Source organism: Cydia splendana, chromosome 27 (genome assembly GCF_910591565.1).
Source record: "Cydia splendana chromosome 27, ilCydSple1.2, whole genome shotgun sequence".
Classification (NCBI taxonomy): domain Eukaryota; kingdom Metazoa; phylum Arthropoda; class Insecta; order Lepidoptera; family Tortricidae; genus Cydia; species Cydia splendana.
Window position 1 is genome coordinate 6,839,245 of NC_085986.1, and position 21,522 is coordinate 6,860,766.

Here is a 21,522-nt window from a genome sequence, read left to right on the forward strand (position 1 = left end):
AAATAGAGTATACCTACGATGTCGATGAGTTTGAGGAGCCCATATTCTAATTCATGACTAATAAATCCCCCACCTATAAATTACCCCACTGAGCCGCCACTCTCCTTCGATTATGTCCAACTAATTAAGTACCCGCGTTGGCTTGGCACGGGATCAACACATAATTGACAGATCATTAAAATCACGGATAATCTTGACCAATAGATGTTTTAACAAAGAGTGGATTTATATAAGTTTCGTTGCCTATGTCTGAAATATATCAGAGGTGAATGGATCCAAAGCTTTTTAAGAATTACTTAAGCGGCATATTCAATAAATGTAGGCGCGAAGGGTAATCAATAGTAATCATCCCATAGACAATTTGAATTTCGCGCCTGTTTCTATTGACAAAGTTGTTTGACCTGCTACATATGATGAATGCCTTAGTAAAATGTAACTAAATCATGTTAATTATAGATGGTCAAGCAAATCTTGTCAGTAGAAAAAGGCGCGAAATTAAAATTTTCTATGACACGATATCCCTTCGCGCCTACATTTTTCAAATTTGCCGCCTTTTTCTACTGACAAGATCTGCTTGACCAAGTATACATCATGTTCTTACTTTTCAGTATTTTCGCCACCTCGCAACACGTTGAGGTAAACGCTAGACTGCTCGTCTACAAAAACCAAACAAAACGTTACATATTTGAAAGCTCAAACGTTTTGGAACGCATCTCAGGAAATACCGTTTATTTATAACGCTGCACACATATTATAGACTAAACAATAGTTTGTTTAAAAACTTGTAACTACGTGTATTTCGAATTTTCGGCGCTGCAATCTGATAGTTAGGTACTCTTATGCCATTCAAAACTGAACCATATTACCATAGCGAAATGAACGTAAGTTTCAGCCACACTTACATTTTCAAACATATTATATAAGTTGGTCAAGCAGATCTTGTCAGTAGAAAAAGGCGGCAAATTTGAAAAATGTAGGCGCGAAGGGATATCATCTCAGAAAATTTGAATTTCGCGCCTTTTTCTACTGACAAGATTTGCTTGACCCAGTATAACTTTGCCGCCAACCGGAATGCACGTCACAAGTTCAAGCGGACAAAAAAAAATTAACTCTTTTGCCAAGTTTTCTTTAAACAACGCCATCTAGCGTCGAATAGTAGAAGTATTTATTTATATAATACTATAAATTATTAAAACTATTTTATTTGTCAATGGCAACGTAATCTAGTGTCGAGTGTAAAATCTAAACTTTTTTTTACAAATCCACAGATTATACCTACCTATCAAAACTTTTATCGCCAACAATTCATTCAATCGATTTTCTTTTAATTGCTTTCATGAAATGCAAAAGAGATGGCGCTGCCAATCTCGCGTAAACTATTTTAACAAAGCAGTTTTGAATGATTTCGAACAAAACATGTCATTAACGTGTAATCTATGTGGGGCACGAATATCTAGGGCGCGTATTCTGGTAACAGGTGACACCCACGTCGCTCAGCTTTCGAGCTTTATTTCAAAATCTACGTTTTAGATGTGACAATGACATGGTCCTATGGCAAGGTGTCCTCGAGTGAGTTAGAACCAATGTTTAATTAATTTAATTTTACTTTTTAACTCGATTAATGGCAAACAGACGTATGGTCGGTCGGTCTTATAGTCTTGAGTTAGACGCAGTGCCAGTTGTTACTTATACGTCATTATTTCATAGAAGTTTCACGTCATTTGACGTTTAAAATATTACCTGCACTGCGTGTGTGTGAACTCCTCCCTTCGGGCAAACTCGGCTCCGTTCGGCTCAGAGGGCCTACCGCGAACCACGTTCGACGTGTTGCCTCCCTGTTACACTTACGTACGAATTTACAAGTGCAACAGAGAGCCAACACGTCGAACGTGGTTCGCGGTAGGCCCTCTGCATTGCTCCGAGCAATTATTAGGGTTGACACAACTTGACGTCCCTTTGCGTGCACGACCACAGATAAGATAATGGCTTGAATTTTGGCAACCCTAAATACCCGAAAGGGTTAGTGTCATACATTACAAAGGGACAGCATGATTCGTCCCTGAACCGCTGTCAAACTTCGGTTTTGTAGGAAGTTTCCTTTCTACGGTACTACTATTAATTATTCTGTGGTCGAACCAAAAGCTAACTCCGCATTTCATTTCTATGACAACATAAAGTTTATAATGACATTTCCGCCTCTGCATAAGAAAAAGTCGTAAGCATAAAAAAACATTTATTAACATTTTATAATTAATAACAATTTTTACTTGTTACAGGTACAAACAGGCAGTAATCAACTAGAATTCAATATCGTGTGAACGTTTGAAAATAAATGGTCCCAGTGTATGTTATGTGAAGTTCTGTGAGCGTGCGAGCGAGACAGCGACGGTGGCTGAAGAGAGACAGAAGATGTCGCTAGTCGCGCCACGGCGGGTCCAGTTGGACTGGGCACCTTCTATAATACCTTGGTATGTAATTATATACAAAAACACATGTTATTATAGTATTTTTCAAATTGGAACGTGTTCCCCGTCCCACACAGACCAACCCCTAGGCGGTTTTCTGTAACGTCCTATCACCTGGCTCCAATTTCACCACGGTGACAGGTGCGACAATTGTAAAACATCACTGTTGCTGACGTCACAGGCATCCCGGTGCGTAAATCCTAAATTTCGACCTAGGGCTGTAATGTATTTTTTCATCACACTTGCTAGGCGATGCGGTCCGTAAATATTAAATTTCAACCTAAGGCTGTAATATGCGTACGAAACTAGGCGGAAGTTTTTTCATCTGCCTTTTCTTTCCTCACAAGTGATGACACCAGACGGGATGATCAAATCGACCGATTTGACCAGAAATGTAATTGGCGTCATTCTTCAATTTAATCACCAATTTTAGATTTATGGTGATATTAGAGCCGTCTAAATTGAAAAAAAAAATACCCAGAACGAAAATACTGGCGTCAAAAATTGGTATTCTTGCGTCCGCACCTCATTTTATCGGTAATATCGGTCATTATCGGCGGTTGAATTCGGCGTGCCAAATTGGCGTTTGCGTCCGCACGTCCTGATTCGATCGGGCAATTTAATCAGATTGGCCAAAAATTTACTAGTCTGGATACGCCTTTAGAAGCGCTACGCTTTTGCCAAAAATTCGCATTCAACGGATACAATAAGGGGTATCCAGACGGGCCTGACGAAATCAGTCGATATGTTCAGGAAAATAATTGGTCAATCTCATCTAGCGCCCACACGTACACCAATTAAATCACCAATTTGCATTCTACTATGAAAATTGGCATTTTTGTGTCCGCACCTGCTGATGTGATCGGGGAATCAAATTGGTATTTGCGTCCGCACGGCCCTGTTCGATCGGAGAATTTCATCAGATTGGCGAAAAATTGTCTCGTCTGGACACAACTATACTTACAGAAACCATAGAGCATGGTATAATAATATACTCCGCCTGGTACTCTATTCCGAGATTCGCGTATGACCTAACTTACACGGGCCTACGTCATCATGCTGTTTACAGGTTCTCAAACTTTAAAATGTGGGAGAATTTTAACCAACGGTGAAAATTATTTTAACGGCATTAATTTTAAGTTATTCATGTAGAAACATAGTAAAATAAAACAAATCTAATGTATTAAATTAAACTTTATTTATCTATACAAGACAAACGTTTGAAAAACTAATTCACAGTTACACATTAATTACCAAGCTTACGACGTAAAAAGTTTGGAAAACACTGCGACTGCTGACACTGAGCGAGAAGGAAATAACAATTAACACGCGTTCGACAAGGATGACGGTCAGGGCATGAAATTATCTAGATCCGAATTGTCAAAAGTGACAGCGCTATCCTGTGTTGCCAGTAATGTAAACAGAATTACCCGAACGTCTGAAATTTCTTTCGTGAATCGGAAGATATTGCTAACGAATAATTAAAAATGACGTGTTATTGTAAAATTTAAGATAAAATACATATAAATGAAAATTATAAAGAAATATTTTAACTTATTAACCATAGGTATAATGTACCCATGTAACATGTTATGTTGAAATAAAGTGGCAATGTTATTGTGACGTAGGCCCGTGTCACTCTGGGAATAGAAGACCATGTTTTATTAGACCATGCCATAGAGTAATATAAGTAAGGAAAGAGTGGTAACTCCATACATCAGTTTTCTTACCAAAACGCGAGTTATTTCGTAGTTGACTTCTAGCCTCATACCTTTAAATATTAGGAAAAGCACCAGCAAAAATTTATTAGTGCATAAACTTAAGTTAAATAATGTCATGTGACGTGCCTTGCATTCTGGAGCCTCAAGGCTTGAGCCGTACAGACGGGAAGCGCCCGGACGGCTTAACACTGGTTCCGTGGGCCAAAGGCCGCTGCTTGCTTTGGGATGCAACCTGATGTACTCAACATTTGCGCCTACTCATCTGGCTCCCACTAGCAGGTTGGCAGGCGCAGCCGCGGAAAATGCCGCGAGGCTCAAACGCGTAAAATACGCCAACCTGGAACCAGCGTACGATTTTGTCCCAGTCGCAGTAGAAACTGGGCCGTGGTGTTCAGAGGCAAGAAAGTTTTTTAGAGACTTGGGGCGGCGTCTACGTGACAGAGGGTTCGATCCCCGGTCAGGCTCCTACCTAGTCCAACAGATATCGCTTGCCATCCAGCGCGGTAATTTTAATGCCGCTAGTATCTTTGGCACTTTTGGGCTGGGTGGGGGTCGGGATGGGGCTGATAGATTTTAGTAATGTGTTTAGATTTTAAGTTAGGTCATTTATTTTAGGATATATGTAGATTATTAAGTAGATTTTAAGATTGACTTATAGATTAAAATAATGAACTTTAATGACGTATAAAATGTAAATTTTATAAGAATGTCATGTTATTAGTTGAGCTTATATTTATAATTTATACTTATAGTTCGTTTTTAGGGTTCCGGACCTCAAAAGGAAAAAAACGGAACCCTTATAGGATCACTCGTGCGTCTGTCTGTCCGTCTGTCCGTCTGTCACAGCCTATTTTCTCCAAAACTACTGGACCAATTAAGTTGAAATTTGGTACACATATGCAAGTCTGTGACCCAAAGACGGACATGTAATGAAAACAAATGAATTTTAAATATAGGGGGCACTTTTGGGGGCAAAATAAGAAAATTAAAAAACAAAGTTTTGCAAAACATATCGTGTTACATATTAAATGAAAGGGCTTATTTTTAAGGGTCTCAAATATATTTTTTTTATAATTTTATAATAAATAATTTAGAAGTTATTTAAGAATATAGGCAAAAAATGATACCACAGGGTCAAAAATTTTGAAAAAAATACTCATAATAGTTCTTCACCTCTAGATGACAGGAAAACCTATTAGAAATCTACAGTCAAGCGTGAGTCGGACTTAAGAAAAAAAACGCGGTTGGGCTGTTTTAGGCACACAGCCGTTATGGTTTACGTGAAACGTGGTGTGGACAGCTATTGCGAAGGCCGAAGGCCGAGCTACGCGTAGGGCCGAAGGCCCGAAGCGTCCCGCAGAGGCTCATTGAAACGCGCGGCCGAAGGCTGAGTTGCGGGAGGTTAGTGCTCAAACAGAGAACAGTTATAGTGTACAAATTATAGTGTAAAACCTATAACAAGTCTGCAGTCAAGCGTGAGTCGGACTTAAGAACAGAAATTGCGGGTAGGCTGTATCAGGGCCACAAGTCACAACCGCAATTGTTTACGTGAAACGTGGTGTGGACAGCTAGTGCAAAGGTCGAGGGCCAAGCTTTGCGTGGGGCCGAAGGCCTGAAGCATCCGAGAGAGGTGCACCTCCACGCAAGGTCGAATGATGAGCTGCAGGAGGTTAGTGCTCAAACATATAACAAATAATTGGTTTAAGTAGCTAAATGAGAAGGCCGAACTGCTGTGTCAGACGTATATCTGTTATCTTGAAATAACAGAGATACCTACGCCTAACCAACGCAAAAAGAATGTAGGCACTATGTTTAACTTAATATCAATGTCAGTGTCACAAAATCAGTCGCCGCGCGTCTCGATTAGGGTTTGCAATTCGAATATTCGAATATTCGAATATGTCGAATATTCGATCTGTTTTGATATTCGAATATTCGGCCGCTCAGGTTTCGAATATTCGAATATTTTTTATTACTAGGTAAAATCTATTTTCATCCGTTATAGTTACAGTTTCTGTGTATTTTGCCGGGTATTAACAGTGAATGAGGAACCGTAGGTACCCAAAGGTACCCAAATGCGAAGGAAATGTTTTTACTGTATTCCTCTCAATAGGCTTCATGAATACAGTTAAACCTAAGAACCTAACTCAATTTCACAGGAAACGAAATCAAAAAGTATGTTTTATTACGGTGCGGCTAATGCTTTTTCTAGGTACAAGTAACTTTACGTAAGTTTTAAGATAAAGGGTCATTTTGTTTATTGAGTAAAAGCGTACCTTAAGCGAATATTCGAAGTCTAAACCTTGCCCTTTATCGCAATTCACAAATTTGATCATACCAAACCTACCGAACTATGCACCTTTAGCTAACGAATAATCCACCCCGTAGTCAGCCAACTTTTTCCCTTAAATATTCCAATACCAATTATATAACTTATTATATAACAGCCGACCATTAGGAATCAAAACTAAACTTGCCAAGACTAATAAAGTCAATAAAGATTCAAAATACAATGGAATTAAAGGCCATTTTACAGGCTTCTTAACGACAAGAAGTTAATTTAAATCAGAAAATGATTAGTGATTACCTCCTAAAATGTTTTCTCTCTTATATACGTGTTTGGATGGTTAAAGTTATATTAATTCACGCAACGACGCATTTATAATAAAAAGTTTTATCAAGAAATATTGAAAATGTCTAATTTTTGCGTTTTAGGTAAACTTACTTGCTTTTATAAACGTGGGTATTTCAGAGTAGGATGATAAAATCTAGTCAATAAGTGGATTTCTGCAAAATATCATTAATTTTAGCAATATGTGAAAAAAGCTTTTGAATAAAACGATAATAAACCGATTTTTCGTTCCTTTTCTTATTTTTTTTAAATATTCGAATAATTATTCGAATATTCGAATATCTCGTCAGAAAAAGTCGAATATTCGAATACCTGAAAGTTTCGAATATTTGCAAGCCCTAGTCTCGATCGCGCGGAATCTGGATGCGGGGCGATCCGAACGGCGGGCGGAGCCCGACGTCACTACTCTGGGTGCCGCAGGCACCCAGCGCGGGTGCGCATGCGGGGCGATCTTAACGGAGGGCGCAGCCCGAGTTCACTACTCTGGATGCCGCAGGCACCCAGCGCGGGCGCGCATGCGGGGTGATCTGAACGGAGGGCGCAGCCCGACGTCACTACTCTGGGTGCCGCAGGCACCCAGCGCGGGCGCGCATGCGGGGCGATCTGAACAGCGGGCGCAGCCCGACGTCACTAATCTGAGTGCCGCAGAGATTATTATAGCGGGAGATTTCAATATTAATTTTCGGGATAAGACAAAAAATGAAATATCACAATACCCTTTATCGCTCAGTTTTAGCCCACACATTAAAGAATACACTACAAGGCAGAATACCACAATAGATAACATATTCAGTAATTTCCCACTACAATCCGGCACTATACATACTTTTTTCAGTTACCATAATGAAATATGGGTTAGGTTTAAAAAACCTTTGTAGAGTCTGTGGGAAAAGAGAAGAGTCGTGGTATGTATGGGGCTCAATACATTCCACTATTCTTCTCTTTCCAAACAGACTCTAACTTAGTTAAAAAATTTTTTTTTTGTATTCATTATTAAAAATTCAAAATTCTAATGTACATAAATTATTCTGCTAGAAGACCTGAAGCCCTTTGACAAGTTCAGAACTAACCATATATTTAAAACAATAAAATTTCATTATAAAAATCTTAAAATAAATTAATAATTATTACAATACAGGTATAGTAACTATTAGTCTTAATGGTTAATAAATACATAATTTTTTTTAGACTTAGATTCTTTATCGCGACGTACGGAACCCTCTCCAAGCGAGTTTAACTCGCGCTTGTCCGGTTTTTTTTTAGTTGAAAAGCGCTGGTGGCCTAGCGGTAAGAGCGTGCGACTTGCAATCTGGAGGTCGCGGGTTCAAACCCTGGCTCGTACCAATGAGTTTTTCGGATCTTATGTACGAAATATCATTTGATATTTACCAGTCGCTTTTCGGTGAAGGAAAACATCGTGAGGAAACCGGGCTAATCCCAATAAGGCCTAGTTTACCCTCTGGGTTGGAAGGTCAGATGGCAGTCGCTTTCGTAATAACTAGTGCCTACGTCAAATCATGGGGTTAGTTGTCAAGCGGACCCCAGGCTCCCATGAGCCGTGGCAAAAATGCCGGGATAACGCGAGGAAGAAGACTTATAGTTCGTTTTTTTTAGCATTAGAAAGAACTTGAAAGAAGGTAAGCGATCTTGACATGTCTTTTAATTGAAAAACGCTTTTTAAAATTCAGTAACTAATACCAACTAATACTTATGAAAGCAGAAGAATATAAAATATCGTATTAGATTCATAATTGTTAGATATTTGCCGTAACTTATTTTTAAAATGTTTTTAAATTAAAAGACACATCAAGATTGTTTACCTTATTTCTAATGCTAAAAAAACGAACTAAAGTATCTAAATAGTTTATATACCTAAAAAAGTAGGTACATAAGTAAAATAGCTTAAAACAGTACGAATAGCACAGACGTCGAAGATCTATTTATAGCACAAAAAAAATGCGTACGCGTTTATAGCTAACATCCGACAACCAGAAAGCTGCCGACCACACTTTATTAACCTAAAGGGGCCCACTGATTACCAGTCCGCCTGCAGTCTCTGGCCTTATCGGGCGGCCTGCCGTCCTAGACCAATAACGTCCACAAACATAAGCGATTATTGCCGGCCGGCAATGGTCTGCTGCCACCTCTGCGACTACAGACGAGTCGTCAGTTTCCCACCGTACGGCCGCCCGCCGGCAATAGTCTGATATAATTTTGACAGGTCCCTACAAATTGACAGTTCGCCGGACGATATCAGCCTGTCAGTTGACCGCAAAAGGCCACACATTAACAGTTCTACTTCAGATTTTGGACTGACGGCTATTCGAACTACGGCTCGTCGATTCCGGTCAGCGTCGACAGATATCTGCCGGACAGTCCGTGGCCTGCAGGCCAATTTACACACACATTATCAGATAGCCGGCCGGTGGCCTGTTGGCCGTCATCTGCTGTCAGTCGAGAGCCTTCAGTTTCATGTTTTTCAACTAGTTTAATTTTTTCATCAAAATGGACAGTCGACGTCAAAGATAATGTTTACACTTTTGGACCTTATTCCTTTGTAATAAGGCAAGAAATGTAAACATATTTTTGACTACTATAGTGAAACCTGGTTAAAAGGGGATATTACTGCAATGTTGTGCCGCCAGAGTGCAGCACTACAGACTCAGTAAATTCATAGACTAACTTATACATACTGTGCCTTATACTGTTTTTTGACAAATTTTCACAGACAATAAAATATGACATTGATGCATCAAGGCGGTTTGTAAACAAGGGCCTACCGGTAAACTCAAAAATCGAAATTTAGTTATCTGCCTCTTTATCGCTCGAATATGCAAGATTGATAGAAAGATTAGATAACGAAATTTCGATTTTCTTGTTTCGCGGTAGGCCATGTGATTGACGTGACGTGTGATGTGTCAATGTGGTTTGTTAACTGTATGTGCCACCTACGCACTAGGTTGTTGTCGAATACTATGGCTCGCTTTTCGTATATATGTACTTGCGAATGATTACATCGAGGACAAATGTGTCACTGAGTTTCATAGAATACTTTCCCAAAACACAAATTACCGTCCCCGCGACGTACTTTTGATGCAGGCTATGCATCTAATCGAATCCGTTCCCGCCGAAGAAGAATTAATGATATATTAAATATGTAGTAAAAACTACAAGGGTTGCGAAACTATAAGGGTTCCTATAGGGTAGTTGAATACGGAATCCTAAAAACAGGCAAACAACCTCTGTAAAATATAACGATGCGAGCGGAACACTAAATGCCTCGAGCTATCTCGGGCTTGGCCAAATTATTTATTACAAGGTATCAAACAAAAAAATCACTCGGGTAAAGCCCAAGTAGACCTAATATTATGTAGAAAAGGTTTAAAAGAGTAGAATGAATATAATAAAAACATAACAGTAAAGTATTTTCATTTCTTTCAATTTGGTATACATAGATAGTACCTAAATAAGAGCCGGTGTAAGTAAAAGTAGGTTGAATCCACCGCTTGCAGCTTGTGACTCCATATCCTTTTTTTGTAATAATTGTCACATATTAGGAGAATTTCGGGTAGGTAATATCGCCACGCCACGCTCTTCTCCGAACACAGTTTGCTCCAGATATTCTCTTAACTTAAAACGGAATGAATTAATGATGTCATAATTCGGATCCCACTTGTAGCTGAAGAATTTCAGGCATAAGTCTTATCTCTTGTCTAAGCAGGTACCTCCAAACTTGCGCTAGTGCTTCTACCACGTGTCAAATCAAATCGCACAATAGCTAGTCTTTTCATTGCTAGCTGCCGTGAACGCCATCGAAGGTATACCTCCCGGCGTTGTCTTGAGAACTATAAATTTTTTAACCAGTGTTGTTATATTGGGAGGCTAATTTCCCTATTTGAATCTTTGAATGTTTGCTCCTTTTGTACTCGGTTACTTACTCTTCCAGCAATCAATAATCAAGACTGTATTTTCAAATATATAAGCCATGCAAATACAATAATAACATGTCACATTTAAAATTAATAGAGAAAAAAATAAGGTTTATGTTATAATTCTCTTTATGACATTTATTTTTGACTAACAGTAAACAACAGTTGCGAGGTAACAACATGATAAATAAAGAAAAGTCTTGACAAACTAGATACATACATGCAACCTTCACATTGTTGTATTCATGCCTTAAAATTAAAATGATGCCTATGAACTCTAACTACTAGAATTAAAGTTGAATTTTACTAACGTACATATCTGTTTTTTTTTTACTGATTCTATTTCAATTTGACAGAAGCCCGTATCCGTGATGTTCGAAGACAAAAAGTCGTATGCTTATTTTAGGGACTATGAACTCTTAAGTACTAGGAATAAAGTAGAATTTACTAATGCTGTCACGTGTGGCGATCGCCGGCCGGCTACCTCATGATGTGTGTTCGACTGGACTCGAGGCCACGGACTGTCCGGCGGATATCTGTCGGCGCTGACTGGAATCGTCAGGCGGCCACACACGATCGGTTCGTGTAAGTCGTCAGGCCGAAAACTGACAGAGAACTGTTAGTGCGTGGCCTTTTGCGGTCAACTGACAGGCTGATATCGTCCGGCGGACTGGTAATCAGTGGGCCCCTTAAAGCTTCTAACCTTACCATGTATTTACATACTGGAGGTTGGACTATTTGTAAGAAAACACATATCCAACTTCCAGTATGTTAAAAGCGCACGTCGAAATAGACAACTAGTTCTCCCTGAACCTAAATTAACTATGTATAAAAACGGGCCCCATTACCAGTCGATAAAAATATATAATAAAATCCCAGATTCTATTAAAGACGTTGAAACTTATAATATGTTTCGAAATAAACTGAAATCGTGGTTAATTGATAAATCATTTTATTATTATCAAGAATTTATGGCATCTGACAATAGTGATAACGACTGAGAATTATTAATTTTACTAAAAGTACTAAAACCAATAACTTTGTCTCAATGTAATGGAATGATTAAATGAAGTATTATTATAAATGAATTGACATAATTATTATTATAAATAAATTGACATTATTATTATTATAAAAGAATTTACATTATTAGTGGTATTGTATCGCTTAGTGTTAGTATGACTCACGACAGCTTAAATTCGATTATTAATATTTGACATCATTGCATTATATAAACAAGTATAGCATTTAAATTCGTATTGATTATTATTAGTGTTCATTAGATTCCTTAATTATTATTTACTGTGATGACTAGATATTAAGCAATACATAATATGTTTTATAAGGTAACTTTAAGTATGTATTTAGCTATTAAGGTTAACTTGCCATACCCTATTCAGGGTCCATGCTGTTCAATTCAATTTAAAATACCATCTGTAAATACCATGGAATGCAATAAATAAATGAAATGAAATGAATAAAGAGAGGGTGCCTATTTCTGCCAACAAACTGTTATACAGTTTTGCGGAGGTTGTACCTAATATGTAAAAATATGGTGTTTCCGTGAATAAATGTTTTTTTATTACCGTCAAGTCGCGGAATTTATCAGTACTGCTATACTTGGTCAAGCAAATTTTGTCAGTTGAAAAAGGCGCGAAATTCAAATTTTCTACGAGACGACAATCCTTTGCGCCTAAATTTTTTAAATTTGGCGCTTTTTCTACTGACAAGATTTGTTTGACCAAGTATAGTTGACTATAGATGTCGCTACGAACGAAAACTCTAATGCTTAACAATCCTGCCCTCTCCTGCCCTGTCCTGTGACTCTCCGACTGTCAAACGTAGCGCACGTCTTTTGTTAACATAACATCTCGCTTCGGGTTTCCTTACAACCGCCAAATCGGGTGGTGAAGATTCACGGTTACTAGTGTTGCTACTATAACTATACTGGCCACACTGATGGTTTAGCATATAAAATTCACGCCTGCTAGCATAACCACACTGGCCACATTTGTAAGGTAATTCAGCAGAGTGTGTGTGTGATTTGATATGAACTATCAAATTACATTTATTGACGCTAGCATAATTGCAATGGTGACATTTGTAAGGCTTTTCAGTCTTTTCATTTTCAACTGTGTTTTCTCTTATATGATTTAATAATTCATGTTTGTAATGACAAGCATAACTGCAGTGATCACATTTGTAGGGCTTTTCACCAGTGTGTTTTCTTATATGTTTTAATAATTCATATTTGTAATAACAAGCATAACTGCACTGGTCACATTTGTAACGGTTGTCACCGGTGTGTTTTCTTAAATGGGCTGACAAATTACGTTTTAAGTTGCCAGCATAACTACATTGCTCACATTTGTAAGGTTTTTCACCAGTGTGTTTTGTTACATGTTTTAATAATTCATTTTTGTGATAACAAGCATAACTGCACTGGTCACATTTGTAACGCTTGTCACCGGTGTGTTTTCTTAAATGGGCTGACAAATTACGTTTTACATGGCTAGCATAACTACAGTGGTCACATTTGTAACGTTTGTTTTCAGAATGAGTCTTCATATGACGTGTTATAGAGGATCTTATCCCTGTTACATATTTACAGTTATCACATTTGTAACTGGGTCTAGTGCTTGGCCTCTCCTGTGGAATTTTCCCTGCAACAATATTTTAATTAAATTAATAATAAATCAATAGTCACCGCCTGCCTCGATGACGGTGTTAACATTGTTATGGCAGGTGTCCGGACCTCTTTACAATAGCCCAGTCTCATTGTCCACCCAAACTTCAATCCATAGACCGGTATACTGTTCACTTTTTCTACAATAGTCCCAATGCCTGCTGCGACCGGTTCATGGGTGTCTATTGTTGCGCCTGTGAACGGGTTCCAGCAGGCGTTCTACATGACATTAAAGCTCTCCAAGGGGCCTCTACGTGTTGGATCTATATCCCCACGCAAGCCTATCAAAAGACCGGGATTTATAGGCCCGTGAAACCCGAAATGGAGTACAAATAATAATCAATATTAATAAACAATTAATTTATATTCAGGGGCCCATCTAGTTAGCGGCAAGCCACTGCCTGCCTCGATAACTTGTGAAAACATTGTTATGGCAGTTGTCCGGACGTCTTTGCAATAACCCGGTCTCATTGTCCACCCAAACTTAATTCAATCCATAGACCGGTATACTGTTCACTTTTTCTACAATAATCCCAATGCCTGCTGAGACCGGTTCATGGGTGTCTATTGTTGCGCCTGAGAACGGGTTCCAGCAGGCGTTGTATATGACATTAAAACTATCCAAAGGGCCTCTACGTGTTGGATCTATATCCCCACGAAAGCCTATCAAAAGACCAGGATTTATAGGCCCATGAAATCCAAAAGGAAGAAACATAATAAATATTATAAGGACATTCTTACACAAAATTAAAAATCGTGAATAGTGACCGTGATACCCTTTAAGGATGTCATTAAATTTAACCGACATTAAATGTAATTAATTAGACAGGTAGTGAAGTTAATTGCATGAGATTTCGCCAATTGAATCAATTTAGTTTGGTAATTAATATTTTTCAATTTCTGTATCTGGACCACGAGTCACTGACAGTGTCAACACTAAAGCCAATTTGTCAAGCTAAATTCTGTCAGTACGAGCGAGATGCATAGTAAGTTAGTGACGTAGACGTTAAGGGGCCCACTGATTAACAGTCCGCCGGACGGTATCGGCCTGTCAGTTGTTCGGGACTGTCAAAATTTAGTTCTAACTGACAGGCCGATACCGTCCAGCAGATTGTTAATCAGTGGGCCCCTTTAGCGTTAGCATATATGTCAGTGTTGACACTGTCAGTAGTGTCAGTGACTCAGGGTAAGGGAACTAATCACCGATTATATTTCACCGTGTAGAATTCAACAAATCACTCAGATTCACTTAGGCCCTCAGCACACGAGGCGTAGGCGTAAGCGTCGAGCGAGCGTATCATAAAAACGTTACGAATACGACACGCGTAGAGTTCTGGGCGCCAAGCGTCGCGTAAGCGTATACGTCTTGTTTGCATACAAGTCCTTTACGCTTATGCTACGTTTACGACTGTCGTGAGGACGACAGAGATCCCATGCGCTACCATAATTAGGCCACCAGGGTCTCCAACTAATGAAATGCAGGGTGCTCGTTGAAACAGTTTATTACACTTTTCCTTTTTCAGTTTGTTACAAAAAACGACCTAGGGCTGTAATGTATTTTTTCATCACACTTGCTAGGCGATGCGGTCCGTAAATGTTAAATTTCAACCTGCGTACGAAATTAGGCGGATTTTTTTTCAATTCCCTTTTCTTTCCTCACAAGTGTGATGAACCTAAAATTTCAACAGTGGAGCCGGCAGAAGACTTGGTTTAGAAAAATCTGAAATTCGACTTCAACGGATAGAACTTACAGAAACCATAGAGAAATATAAGTACTTAAGGAAAGAGTGGTAACTCCATACATCAGTTTTCTTACCAAAACGCGAGTTATTTCGTAGTCGACTTCTAGCCTCATACCTTTCCAAAATTAGGAAAAGCACCAGCAAAAATGTATTTAAGTCTAAATTAAAAGAAACCTCATGTTGTAACAATATTAAACTAGGATAAACTTAAATTAAAGAATGTCATGTTATAGTGATCTTATATTTGTAACTAATACTTAGTATCTAAATAGTTTATATACCTAAAAAAGAACATAAGTAAAATAGCTTAAAACAGTACGTAAAGAGAGGGAGCCTATTTCTGCCAACAAACTGTTATACAGTTTGGCGGAGGTATGTCAGATACATACCAGGCCATTTGTAAAAATATGCTGTTTCCGTGAATAAATGTTTTTATTTATTTAGCGTCAAGTAGCGGAATTTATCAGTACTGCTAGGACTATACAGATGTCGCGACGAACGAAAACTCTAATGCTCAACAATCCTGCCCTCTCCTGCCCTGTCCTGTGACTCGCCGACTGTCAAACGTAGCGCACGTCTTTTGTTGACATAACACCTCCCTTCGGGTTTCCTTACAACAGCCAAATCGGGTGGTGAAGATTCACGGTTACTAGTATTGCCACCATAACTATACTGACCACACTGATGTTTTTGCAAATAACATTTACGCCTGCTAGCATAACCACATTGGCCACATTTGTAAGGTAATTCAGCAGTGTGATTCCTTATATGAACTATCAAATTACATTTATTGGTGCTAGCATAATCGCAATGGTGACATATGTAAGTCTTTATGTGTTTTCTTACATGTTTTAATAATTCATTTTTGTAATAACAAGCATAACTGCACTGGTCGCATTTGTAACGCTTGTAACCAGTGTGTTTTCTTAAATGGGCTGACAAATTACCTTTGAAGTTGCTAGCATAACTACATTGCTCACATTTGTAAGGCTTTTCACCGGTGTGTTTTGTTACATGTTTTAATAATTCATTTTTGTGATAACAAGCATAACTGCACTGGTCACATTTGTAACGCTTGTCACCGGTGTGTTTTCTTAAATGGGCTGACAAATTACCTTTTACATGGCTAGCATAACTACATTGTTCACATTTGTAAGGTTTTTCACCCCTGTGTTTTCTTATATGGGCTAATAAACAATATTTGTATTTACTAGCATAACTACACTGGTCACATTTGTGACGTTTGTTTTCAGAATGAGTCTTCATATGACGTGTTAAAGAGGATTGTATGCCTGTTACATATTTACAGTTATCACATTTGTAACTGGGTCTAGTGCTTGGCCTCTCCTGTGGAATTTGCCCTGGAACAATATTTTAAATAAATGAATAATAAATCAATATGATAAGAACCTCGTGAAGGCCGAGAAGGACAAGTCCAGTAAGTACCTAGACTTGGCTCACGAGATAACCGCCATGTGGGATGTTGATTCGACGATCATTGTCCCGATAGTCGGTTCAGTGAACGGTCTAATAGCGAAGAGTCTCGGCCAACATCTTGAGAGACTCTCGCTAGGTGGTTGGATCAAGGGACAGATGCAGAACGCGGTGATATCTTTAGAATTAAACATACATACTAGTGGCTCTGTGAGCTGTAGACCTCGCGAGCATAGCTTATTGGGACCGTGCATGATGACAGCGCCACACAGCGGTTTGATCAATCAACAATACGAAATTTTTAATTTAATAAAAAAAAACGAAGTTTAAGTGAAAAAAAATACAAAAAGTTATGTCTTACTGGGGATCGAACCGAGACTTTCTGTGTGCAAACAAAATAAGCGAATGTTTGCAAAATGCGCCATGATAGTTCTAGCTAAGCTGACGAAATTCGGATACTCATTCTCGAGTAAAAACTAAATATCTAAATACCGTCTAAACCAGCAATACAATTTTTCTGCATTTTTTGCCATTTACTATGTAAACATGTCTCAAAAAGAATACACTCTTATGATACCGATACGACTATTTGTATAATCGCGAGCTATCACAACTTTTCCATTTTGAAAAATTTTCAAAAACCGGCTCGACAAAAATTTTTTATCGGTTCATAGAATTCGGTTACAAAATTTCACGAGTATCGGTTAACAATTGCGACCTGTAGAGGAGAACATCCGGACATACAAAACTAAATATCTTAATACCTCCAAAACCAGCGAAATAAATTTTCTAAATTTTTTGACATTTAATCTGTAAACATGTCTCAAAAAGAATACACTCTTATGATACCGATACGACTATTTGTATAAGCGCGAGCTATCACAACTTTTCCATTTTGAAAAATTTTCAAAAACCGGCTCGACAAAAAAAAATTATCGGTTCATAGAATTCGGTTACAAAATTTCACGAAAATCGGTTCAGAATTGCGACCTGTAGAGGAGAACATCCGGACATACGAAAGCAAAATGCCCGAGTCAAAACGTAGACCTTCGCTTCGCTTCGGTCAATTATGTATTACTAAGTTACATAGAGATAAAAAAAAATAATCTGATATTAAATAACATAGGTAGAGTTTAAAAAAATCTTGATACTACGTTGTAGGGACGGCCACTTGTCTGCGAATATGTCTGCGTTTTGGACTGTAGCTATGAAGTTATTTAGTAATTCTATTGCTCGGTACGTGGGTGCGTTTGAACCGTGATAGGTGCGAACATTTAGATATGCGAAAAGGTTTCTGGCTCTACGTGCGCTACGCCCTACTGCAGCTATGTAGTTGTCTGGGGTAAAAATACGCATACGCTCCAGAACGGGTGGGTTGTCAATACGATTTCTTAAAAGCAGACAATAGTGTAAGGCAAGCGTTTGCTTACGCCTTAGCTCGAGAAACTCTAACCCTACCATTCCCAATACAAAGGATGACGGAAATAAGTACGGGTAGTATCCGTAATACCTTTTGTAAAGATGTCTAGCAAATTTACGTTGGACGCGCTCGACCATGATGGTATATTTTGCTTCCCGAGGGTCCCATGCGATAGAATTGTACTCAAGCTTGCTGCGAACATCAATAACTTCAAGAGAAATTGTGACATACATAGTATTAACACAAGAAACAAGGACAAGTTAGCAGTGCCAGCCACATGGCTGCAAAAAATCAGTAATTCTTTTGAAGGTAACTGTATACGGTTTTACAATAAACTACCAAGTAGTATAACTAAGCTTCCAATGAATAGATTTAAGAAATACAAACATTAAAAGTAACTTAATTTATAAAGCTTATTATAGTACCAAAGATTATATTAATGACAAAACAGCCTGGGACTGAATTAACTTGATACGTGATATTTATGTTTGTTTTATTTCTCGTGCTGACATTTTATTCCTTGTTTGTATGTAATTTTGACATTGTTTTTCTAATAATTTATTAATTGTTACCAATTGTATTCATTTACTTCTTGTTTAAAATTTAATGAATGTTTGTTATATCTTATTTGTACACTTATGACTTGTCAAAAGTGCTTACTTGAATAAATAATTTTGAAGTTGAAGATGAAGTAGAGTTCTGGGCGCCAAGCGTCGCATAAGCGTATACCTCTTGTTTGCATATAAGTTCTTTACCCTTATGCTACGTTTACGACTGCCGTGATGACGACAGAGATCTCATACGCTACGCTACGACTATGCTTTGTGTGGAGTTGTTTGAACTTGTACGTGCTCGTAGCGTTTTCGTTCTACGCGCGTATTACGATACGCTTACGCGTCTCTTACGCTTACGCCTCGTGTGCTGAGGCAGGCGTGGCTCACTCCGCGATTTCGTCGCTTTGCAACAGGTAGCTACAAGTACATCCGTTCCACACCAATTTCGGTGGCTAGCCATAAGCCGCGCGTAGCGCTGTCGCCACCTAGAGGCCATATCTGTCCTGATCGTAACAGACGCGTTTTGTTAGAGAGTGAGTCTTCTGTACCTAGTACTATTATTTATTCTGTGGCTGAGGGCCTTAGCTTATCCTGGCACAGCCTTTAATAAAAATAAACCAGTTTAGAAAAAATATATCAGAAATCTGCACTCACCTTTATTGGTCCTTTTAATATTCCGAAATCCTGAGGTCTTGTGCTCCACATCAGCCCCGTGAGTGGGTCTCGGGGTGTCCCGGTCTGTGCTCTGAGTGCCGGTGAGCATATCCACAAGAATACGCCGTAGCGTCACACGGCTGTCCCTCCGCAGTATATCGGACACAATCTTACATGACTGCTCCTGTTCTATTGCCAAATTGGATACTGCAACAATATTTTATTTTCACAGATTACTTAAAGCCTTTCTTCTTAAAGCCCTCAGACGGCCCCCGGACGGCCTCCAAATTAAGGACAAATCCAGGGAAACCCAGACGGATGGCAGCCCTAATCATATACGATTATTAATTTTTTTGCTCTCATAAGCAGAGGTCGGAATTCTCATAGCATTTTTGAGCTGTCATAGGGACTTCTTGTTTATCGACTTCGGATTATACATATGTATATCGATAAATACAGAATACAATATGTAAAATATGATTACGAGTAGAAGTAAACAACATCCAGTCTTATCGCGAATGAGCGATCTCTTCGAGATAACCTTTGGATACCAACTTTTAGGAAATTATAAATAGAAATTGAAATAATAATATTTTATTGTTTCTTATAAAACATTTGTGGACTGCTTATGACTTTTAAACATTTTTCGAAAGAAATTGCAATGAGAATTGCATTGAAGTTCAATCCTAAAAGTTGGTTTCCAAAGGTTATCTCAAAGAGATCGCTCATTCGTGATAAGACTGCATGTTGTTTACTTCTACTCGTAATCATATTTTACATATTGTATTCTGTATTTATCGATATACATATGTATAATCGGAAGTCGATAAACGAGAAGTCCCTATGACAGCTCAAAAATGCTACGAGAATTCCGACCTCTGCTCATAAGTAATACTCACTGATTTTTAAAAAGCGTTTCTCAATTAAAAGATACGTCAAGATCGGGTAGTCTTTTTCTAATGCTAAAAAAACGTTCTATAGTATCCACAACTGACCTGTTGGTGCCTGGTCGCGCCGCTCCACTAGCACGGGGCCGACCACAAGCTCATCTTTCACAACATGGTCGGAGTACAGCTCTGCCGCCGCGCTGCCGAGCTCTTTTATACACACATCTGAGCACGATGGGTCAGTTTTTATAAGCACACCATCGCACCTGGGTTCGTGTTTTACACACACATCATCATCAGCTTTCTGAGCATTCAAAAACACTGCCGTGGGCTCCTCTGTTGGAAAGATACACACATCCTCATCCTCACAGGGCTCAACCTTCACGGCCTGTACCGCTGACGACTCCATAGTAAACTAAAAATTCGCTATTCTATAGTGTCACGTTAATAGAGTATTAGGTATATTTTTTTAATAGGATATTGTTTCAAATCCATACAAAATATAAGAAAAGAAAACTAAACTAAACTAAGTAAAAAATGAGTATTCGTTTCGATAGTTTCGTTACTGTCAGTTTGACATTGACAGTGCAATTTTTTTTTTATTCGTCCTTCTGGACAGGCTAAGAGTAGAGGCCATACTGCAACTGCCTCGTCTTCGGTGAAATCATGGTGAGATTAAATTTCATAAAATCATTTATTTTTTAGTTGTAAAGTTTCTAATAGCCGTAAAGCACTACCGCACTGCACCGCGACCTTGGTGCGCCGCACCAAAGAATATAATACTCACTAGGAGTTAACATTAACACACTACCGCACCGCATCGCGACCTGGGTGCGCCGCACCCATTGATGAGTGATATCTTTTCTCGCTCTCACGTATGGGTGCGGCGCACCGTGACTTTGGTTACGGCTTTCAGGAATTATTACCTATAGTATAGTAGGGATCATGTAGGGATTCTACCTAAACACGTAGAAACTCATTTCCTTTCATATCACGCCTTTGGCAAGTTTGGCAAACAATAAAATGGTACCAAACCACGCCTTAGCCCGGGCCCGGGCTTACAAGTAGTCTACGGACGCTTACATCTTCAGGAGTGTCACATGCGCGTCGCTGACTCTTTAAAAACCTGTACAATACTTTTTGAAGAACTCCATACAGGTATACGCGCATGTGACACTCCTGAAGATGTAAGCGTCCGTAGACTACTTGTAAGCCCGGGCCCGGGCTAAGGCGTGGTTTGGTACCATTTTATTGTTTGCCAAACATGCCAAAGGCGTGATATGAAAGGAAATGAGTTTCTACGTGTTTAGGTAGAATCCCTACATGCAGCAGGCTATAGTGTCAGAGGGCCTACCGCGAACCACGTTCGACGTGTTGCCTCTCTGTCGCACTTGTAAA

At 38.9% G+C, this 21,522-nt stretch overlaps 1 protein-coding gene across 1 annotated transcript in view; it reads left to right on the forward strand.

Annotated features, from left to right (window-relative positions):
* The window catches only part of LOC134803665 (nascent polypeptide-associated complex subunit alpha, muscle-specific form), a 113,978-nt gene that overhangs the window by 41,196 nt on the left and 51,260 nt on the right, over positions 1-21,522 (forward strand). The window contains exon 2 of the mRNA XM_063776454.1: positions 2,277-2,468. Within this exon, the coding sequence (XP_063632524.1) occupies positions 2,410-2,468 (59 nt within the window). The 5' untranslated portion in view covers positions 2,277-2,409. The remainder of the gene's footprint in view (positions 1-2,276; positions 2,469-21,522) is intronic.